The sequence below is a fragment of the Salvelinus fontinalis genome, chromosome 1, assembly GCF_029448725.1.
Source record: "Salvelinus fontinalis isolate EN_2023a chromosome 1, ASM2944872v1, whole genome shotgun sequence".
In the NCBI taxonomy this organism is placed as follows: domain Eukaryota; kingdom Metazoa; phylum Chordata; class Actinopteri; order Salmoniformes; family Salmonidae; genus Salvelinus; species Salvelinus fontinalis.
In genome coordinates, this window is record NC_074665.1 from 15,147,500 (window position 1) to 15,156,350 (window position 8,851).

Below are 8,851 nucleotides of genomic sequence, written 5' to 3' on the forward strand. Positions count from 1 at the left end.
GATGATGTGTCTCAGGTGTATTAGGTCTATGTAGTTGTGATGATGATGATGATGTCTCTCAGGTGTATTGGGTCTATGTAGTTGTGATGATGATGATGATGTGTCTCAGGTGTATGTAGTTGTGATGATGATGATGTGTCTCAGGTGTATTAGGTCTATGTAGTTGTGATGATGATGATGATGTCTCTCAGGTGTATTGGGTCTATGTAGTTGTGTTGATGATGATGATGTGTCTCAGGTGTATGTAGTTGTGATGATGATTATGTGTCTCAGGTGTATTAGGTCTATGTAGTTGTGATGATGATGATGATGTGTCTCAGGTGTATTAGGTCTATGTAGTTGTGATGATGATGATGATGTCTCTCAGGTGTATTGGGTCTATGTAGTTGTGATGATGATGATGATGTGTCTCAGGTGTATTGAGTCTATGTAGTTGTGATGATGATGATGTGTCTCAGGTGTATCGGGTCTATGTAGTTGTGATGATGATGATGATGTGTCTCAGGTGTATTTAGTCTATGTAGTTGTGATGATGATGATGTGTCTCAGGTGTATCGGGTCTATGTAGTTGTGATGATGATGATGATGTGTCTCAGGTGTATTGGGTCTATATAGTTGTGATGATGATGATGATGTGTCTCAGGTGTATTGGGTCTATGTAGTTGTGATGATGATGATGATGATGTGTCTCAGGTGTATTGGGTCTATGTAGTTGTGATGATGATGATGATGATGTGTCTCAGGTGTATTGGGTCTATGTAGTTGTGATGATGATGATGTGTCTCAGGTGTATCGGGTCTATGTAGTTGTGATGATGATGATGATGTGTCTCAGGTGTATTGGGTCTATATAGTTGTGATGATGATGATGATGTGTCTCAGGTGTATTGAGTCTATGTTGTTGTGATGATGATGATGATGATGTGTCTCAGGTGTATCGGGTCTATGTAGTTGTGATGATGATGATGTGTCTCAGGTGTATTGAGTCTATGTAGTTGTGATGATGATGATGTGTCTCAGGTGTATCGGGTCTATGTAGTTGTGATGATGATGATGATGTGTCTCAGGTGTATTGAGTCTATGTAGTTGTGATGATGATGATGTGTCTCAGGTGTATCGGGTCTATGTAGTTGTGATGATGATGATGATGTGTCTCAGGTGTATTGGGTCTATATAGTTGTGATGATGATGATGATGTGTCTCAGGTGTATTGGGTCTATGTAGTTGTGATGATGATGATGATGATGTGTCTCAGGTGTATTGGGTCTATGTAGTTGTGATGATGATGATGATGTGTCTCAGGTGTATTGAGTCTATGTAGTTGTGATGATGATAATGATGATGTGTCTCTGTCTCTCAGGTGTATTGGGTCTATCCAGCACCTGAAGGGGAAGTATGGGCGTGGCTACAGCCTGGAAGTGAAGCTGAGAGAGGAGCTGACTGGGCTCCAACAAGTGGCACTGCTCCACAAGGAGATCCGTCGAATCTTCCCTCACGCTGCAAGACAGGAGAGGTGAGTCAGAGCAGAGGTGTGTGTGTGTGTGTGTGTGTGTGTGTGTGTGTGTGTGTGTGTGTGTGTGTGTGTGTGTGTGTGTGTGTGTGTGATGACATGCTAAAGCCTGCTGCCTCTGTCTTGCAGCTTTGCCACCCTGATGGTTTACAAGATCCCCATGGAGGATGTCAAGTCACTGGCCAAGTCCTTCTCTCAGCTAGAGAGTGGTGAGTGTGTGTGTGATCACTCTCTGACCATCTGCCTCATGTTTCATTGATCAGTTACAATTTAGGCAAAATGCATTGTGTTCTAATGTTTTCTGCTCTCCCCTGCCTCCAGCTAAGCAAGCCTTCAACTTTGAAGAGTACAACTTTTCACAATCAACCTTAGAGCAGGTAAGTACTCATTTGTGAACCTTACCTTGAATTTCATGTGATGATGTTACATCAACTGCAATGCAAACTCCATCCACTTCCTGACTATTTGTCTTAGCTAGTCTCTCTCTTGCTCTCTCTCTCACCCCATCTCTCAGGTCTTCATGGAGTTTGCTAAGGAGCAGGAGAACGAGGAGGAAGAGGTGGGTTCCCTCAGCACCACGTTCCAGTGGCAGCGGCTCCGCCAGGACGGCCCTGTGCCTGTCAACCACACAGACAGCATTGTGCACCAGCTCTGAGCTCTACTGGGGGGAAGGGGGGCTCGCTGTCTGTGGCCGGCACAGTCTCTGGGCTCCCATTATCCCTGCCCACATGGCACTAACCTCGTCCCCAGCCTAAAGAGGCTGGAAACGAGTTTACTATGGCACAGGCTATGCCAGCCCTGGCAATGCACTCACCCCTCACCTCACGGCTCACACAACCACCCACCACCAGCCCAAACTAATAGGACAAGATGGGCGTCACAGGACAGATGGATGCCCCTATGAACATGGCCCTGGAGGGCTAGCAACTGAACTGTGTGTGTGTTTGGGATGGGAAGTCTCTCTGGGGCTGAGGTGTGTGAGTTGTCCGAACTACTGTGTGTTTTCTGACCTTTGCACTGACTAACCAAGGGGCCTGCTCCACTCCACCCAACCAGAATCTCCCTCCTCTGATGACGCACTGATACGACTAATACCTACTCTGTTTTTTTAATAGGTTTTATCTGATTTTTTATCTGAATTCACAGCGAGTTGGTATATATGGATATGTATATTTAAGCAATAAGGCCCGAGGAGGTGTGGTATATGGCCAATATACCACGGCTAAGGGCTATTCTTATGCATTACTCATCGCGGAGTGCCTGGACACAGCCCTTAGCCATGGTATATTTGCCATATACCACAAAACCCGAGGCACCTTATTGCTATTATAAACTGGTTACCAACCTAATTAGAGCAGTAAAAATAAATGTTTTGTCATACCTGTAGTATACGGTCTGATATACCGCCGCTGTCAGCCAATCAGCATTCAGGGCTCGAACCACCCAGTTTATAAATATAGATATTCTTATATATATATATATATATATATATATATATATATATATATATATATATATATATATATATATATATATATAAGAACTATATACAAAAGTTTGGGGTCACTGAGAAATGTCCTTGTTTTGATTGAAAACCTAGGCAGAGTTCCTCTGTCCAGTGTCTGTGTTCTTTTGCACATCTTAATATTTTATTTTTATTGGTCAGTCTGAGATATGGCTTTTTCTTTGCAACTCTGCCTAGAAGGCCAGCATCCCGGGGTCGCCTCTTCACTGTTGACGTTGAGACTGGTGTTTTGCGGGTACTATTTAATGAAGCTGCCAGTTGAGGGCTTTTGTGTGTCGTCTGTTTCTCAAACTAGACACTCTAATGTACTTGTCCTCTTGCTCAGTTGTGCACCGGCGCCTCCCACTCCTCTTTCTATTCTTTGTTAGAGACAGTTTGCGCTGTTCTGTAAAGGGAGTAGTACACAGCGTTGTATGAGACCATTTTGAGCCTGTAATCGAACCCACAAATGCTGATGCTCCAGATACCCAACTAGTCTAAAGAAGGCCGGTTTTATTGCTTCTTTAATCAGAACAACAGTTTTCAGCTGTGCTAAAATAATTGCAAAAGGGTTTTCTAATGATCAATTAGCCTTTTAAAATTATAAACTTGGATTAGCTAACACAACGTGCCATTGGAACACAGGAGTGATGGTTGCTGATAATGGGCCTCTGTACGCCTATGTAGATATTCCATTAAAAATCTGCCGTTTCCAGCTACAATACTCATTTACAACATTAACAATGTCTACACTGTATTTCTGATCAATTTTATGTTATTTTAATGGACAAAAAATGTTATTTTCTTTCAAAAACAAGGACATTTCTAAGTGACCCCAAACTTTTGAACTGTTATTTATATATCTAGTATTTATTGATTCCTTTTACTTTCCATCCATTTCCATACCTGGGGTAACCTCTTCCCTAGGCAAATTAGAAGTGTCTAGTGAACAAGATTATCCATGGGGAATCAGTGCAGTGCAGTAAGTGTGTTTGCTCGTGTCTTCCACCGTGTTTGTGAAACTTTGTGTTTTATAACAACACCAATCCAGTTCTGGCTCTAGATCCACTAGAACCAAAGCAGTACATCCCTATTTACTCACACACTCCTAACCTAACACGTTGACACTGAGGTGCTTTTAGCGTCTGTAGCATGATGTGGACTATTTGTGTCGTAGTTGTGTAGGTTGCTTGTTCTGAACGTGAGTACAGATCAACTGACAGATCTCCAGTACAGATCAACTACTGACAGATCAACTGACAGATCAACTACTGACAGATCAACTGACAGATCTCCAGTACAGACAGAGTTACTGGCAGATGGAGTGGCCTTTTTTTTTTGCAAAAGAGGAAACCCAGCAGAACTGGAGCTCCAGTCCCTCTCCCCTGCATCGCCCTCTGGTGGGTGGGAAGAAAACCACACCTCACTCTGCCTCTGCCTCTTCTGCACTAAGGGTTTGCTGCTGTTACTGTATGTTTCTCTCTGGCTGCATCTAAAATGGCACAATATTCACTACTTTCTCTGGTCAAAAGTAGTGCACTATATAGGGAATAGGGTGCCATTTCCTCTGTGTTTCTGTGGGGCACTGTGAGTACTGTGTCTCCTCTACACCAGCATGCATTTTAGTGTTGTTCAGGCCCATTGTATACTATAAACACAGCTCTCCCCAGTTCTCATAGGCAAGAAGAAAGAGGCCTGCTTTTGAGTGACTTAACATGCTTGTCTGAGAGGAAGAATTATGCATAAATAAGGAGAAGATGGTCAGTATTGTAGTGATGTTATAAAAGGCACAAGTGTAAGGTTTAGTATGGAGGGTTTAGGGTGGAGAGTTTAGGACATATGCTCACACTGCCCAGTGGCCTTCCACTCCTACAATACTTTAGTGTCTGAATAGGAATGATAGCTTGGTAATGTAGTATCTTAAATGCACGTCAGTGCATGTAGCACTCTGGCTTCATCAAACATTTGGTATGCGAACCAAGTCACCAACCCTAGAGAATCAGTCCATTGGAAGAATATTGTTTGGAAGAGTAGGTCTTGTTTTTATTTTATTATTATGAAATATTTGGATTATTTTATCTTGGCCAGGTTGGGAATTGGTAAAATTGGTATTTTGTGACAAAGTGTTGAATTTTGAATGCATGAAAAAATCATGCCTCCAAAAAGAGGCTTCTTTTATCTAGGTGACTGAGTTTTTGAGGTTCTGTTGGACTGAAAGGAGCTCAGTTTTCACTCTGTGTCACTCTGGTGCTGCTTTTAACCACAGATATATTTTATTATTTGTGTGTGCGTGCGTGACTCATGTTTGGCTACTGTTATAAGACTGCTACAGTACTAATATAACCCTCTCCAGGGAAGCACACTAAGTGTTGGTGCAATACTTAAACAATTGTAACAGTAAACATATTAACTTTTTCTTGTGACATTCAGGTGAGCTTTGAAAGAGCGAATAAGAGATGAACAGAAGGGAGTTCAGAAGATAATTCTTAGTATGTGCGGATGGTGGAACTGAGAGAAGATGTTGGTTTCCTTGGTTTCCAAATTGAGATGGTACTTTTGACCCTATTTGTGATGCGGGCGTATGCCCGGCATGGTAGATTCTTGATTGTTTGAAACGCATGATCCCTCTGGTTGCAAGTTGCATCACATACTTACAAAGATGCAAACACAATTTCAGGATGCCCTAAAAATTGTCTACAATACCTAACTGTCTATATGTCTCACTAAAGGTAAATATATTGTACAGTGGCATAATATTATGTCTAATTTGATATGTTTTCTTGTAGCATAAATCACGAGTGCTTGCATTTTCTACAGAAGTGTGTGTTCATCGTTCCATAGAAGACGTGTCGTAGTAGAGAATATCATCCTGCCGTAGAAGACGTGTCGTAGTAGAGAATATCATTGTGTCGTAGTAGAGAATATCATCCTGCCGTAGAAGACGTGTCGTAGTAGAGAATATCATCCTGCCGACGAAGATGTGTCGTGGTAGAAAATATGACAGTGAGTCAGCTTTGTTGATGTCTCGCCAGCCTCTCTCTGATACTGAGACTTAATATCAGTCTGTTGGCCATGAGTCTGAATTAAGAAACATTCACAGAGAACATGAGGCCTTCACTTATTGTTTACGGGTGGTGTGGCCATAGAAATATACTGTTCCAGGTGGTCAAAAGACCATGGCCTGAGGGGCTTTGTCCCTTCTAGCGATTATATTTCGGGCAGTGATAATCATTGAGCAAAATGCCTCTTATCCCTTTTTGCCTTCTAACATAAACCCACCTCCCATCCCTCTCTATGAACTAGATATTTTCTCACGTCTCATCTCTCCAACCTGGGGTGCAGAAGCTTTATAGTCGTCGTCTCAACTTTTTAAGGGAGATTTTTTATTATAACATAGTTAATTTTAATGGGGAGCTGTGTGACTTAGTTTTGTAATGTGGTGGTTGGGTTATTGAGGTGTTGTTGGATAATGTTGGAGCAAGTTACTTAAAGTGGTTGTTCATAGCTTCCTTTGTCTCTACCATGTCATGTGTGTGGTTTAGTTTCTCATTATGCTTATTGTGTTGTCTTTTAAACTGATGAAAAGTAATTAAAGAAGAAGTTGAAGCCCAAGAAATAGGATGCAGTAGCATCTGAGGCCTGTTTTGCCACCATTGACCTTCATTTGATGGAATATATGTTTTGTGTTTTCTATTCATATATTTTTTTTAAAGAAAGTGATCTGAAAATGTATGTTGGTATAGGACTGGTCTGTTGGGTTTCTGTTAATTTGCCCTCTGAAGTTAATTACAATTGGTTTTATTTTAAATTTGTAAAGCATGTTTTCTACTTTACTCTCTCGAAGGGTATTTGCTACTGAGCATTGTTGGTGAAAAATCTGTGTATGGTTCTGTGATTCCTGGTATTTTTATGATGATACAGTACAACCTCTCACAGGCAGCATTTGTTGTCTGATAATCCTTCTTTCTAGAATACCCCACTGACTGTATGTTTAAAGATATTGCTTTGTTCTGTTGACATACTCTAACACTATCGTGTGAGTGGAGAGCATTTTTATTTTTAACTCTGACCATTATTTTTGCACACATGTAGCCTTGTGCTATCGTCGCCACTATAATAGAGCGAAAATAGAATGTCTTGTGTTTCATTCTGTATGAGTTGTGTATGGGGTGAGATGGACTACATTCACTGAATTCTTATCTATTTTAAAGTAACTGCCCAGATGTTCCAGATTTCTATGAAGTATGACCTATAATTACTTACAATATGAGTGAAGTGGTTTTCCTTCCAATTATTATTTTTAAATTACCTTAAAAAGCTGCTTTCCTGTGTCGGAGTGATGGGGGTGTACAACAACAACAAAATGGTGTGGGCGTATACCGGTCAAAAATATTCATGTGATGACATGTTCTATGAGGAAATAGTAAGCGTTTTTGAAAAGGTCTGTTTGAGATAGTTTGAGGTGGGGTTGTTTTTGTTTTTCTCCAATGTATGCTTCGGCCACAAACGAGTATAGGACAAGTCAACATTAGTTGGATACGAGTTAACTAAATATGAACTTTTAAGTGAGATTTTCACTTGGCAGTTACTTTAAGATGTTTTTCCCAAGTGCAATATTTAGATGTGTTGTCACAAGCGTTCTATTATAAAGGCTATCATGGTTAACTAAAATATCAATGCATCCTTTATTCTGTGGACTTTAGTGTCACTTGCAGTAAAATGTTAATAACATTAGATTGCTTTCCTTTTACTCTTTTTTGGTGCCCATTCCCAGAGCAGGTAAGCATTTTGCTTTTACTCCCTTCCATATGTATTTGGACAGCAAAGTGAAAACATTTTATTTGTCTCTATACTCCAGCATTTTAGATTTGAGTTAGAATGTCAGATTTTATTTGAGGTTATTTTCATACATATCTGTTTTACCATTTAGACATCAAATAACTTTATGTATCTAGGCCCCACATTTGAAGAAGTAAGTATTAAGTATTTGGACAAATTCACTTAGTGTATCAAAGTAGTCAAACGTTAAGTATTTGGTCCCATATTACTTGCACGCAATGACTACATCAAGTTTGTGACTCTACAAACTTGTTGGATGCATTTGCGGTTTGTTTTGCATGTGTTTTGGTTTATGTTTTGCCCAATAGGGACTGAATAGGAAGAGTCACGTCATCAAAAAACTCTGCCGCTGGAATGACCCGCAGCAAACTGTCTGCCTAGTAATGCCATGACTGCCCGATTTAGCCTGCTACAGTAGCAGGGCAAATGTATATTTTTATTAGAATTTAAATGACAATACAAATAAACATAGGATATCAATACAAATATATGTTCAATATATGAACATTTTGGTTGAGTACCTCCTACTTCTTTCCAATGTGAGTGGAGGTGCAACCTAAAAATGTGTAGACATCATTGGACAGGAAAAGGCGCAGCGCTCACCATATTTTTCTTTGTTTTTTTATTAGACAAGTTTAAAACATTGACGTTTCATCCTTCATTGGCCTTCTTCAGAATCAATAATAAATCTGAAGAAGGCCGAAACGTAAATCTTTTAAACTTGTCTAATAAAACGACACATTTTTCCTCTCCAACAATATATGACAAATAAAACGGTCACACTTTTATTTGGATTGTCCCATATACAAATATAATCAATAAACAGGTAGGATATCAACACATATTTTCAACATGGTTAGAGAGTAACTGATGACATCTAATCAGTTACATGTAAACGGATTACAAAACTAACTGTAAAATCAGTTACCAGCAAAATATTTTTAACTTGGATTACTTTTAAATTCAGAAAGGATGTTTGCAAAAAAAAAAGGAATAATA

The 8,851-nt window shown here is 40.0% G+C and overlaps 1 protein-coding gene across 2 annotated transcripts in view; it reads left to right on the forward strand.

The window, feature by feature from the left end:
* The window catches only part of abca5 (ATP-binding cassette, sub-family A (ABC1), member 5), a 134,057-nt gene extending 126,310 nt beyond the window's left edge, over positions 1–7,747 (forward strand). For both annotated transcript variants that reach the window (XM_055876307.1, XM_055876386.1), the window contains exons 34-37: positions 1,360–1,512; positions 1,639–1,718; positions 1,831–1,886; positions 2,024–7,747. In XM_055876307.1, coding sequence (XP_055732282.1) covers positions 1,360–1,512; positions 1,639–1,718; positions 1,831–1,886; positions 2,024–2,164 — 430 coding nt within the window. In that variant the 3' untranslated portion in view covers positions 2,165–7,747. The remainder of the gene's footprint in view (positions 1–1,359; positions 1,513–1,638; positions 1,719–1,830; positions 1,887–2,023) is intronic.
* The last annotated feature ends 1,104 nt before the right edge of the window (positions 7,748–8,851 follow it).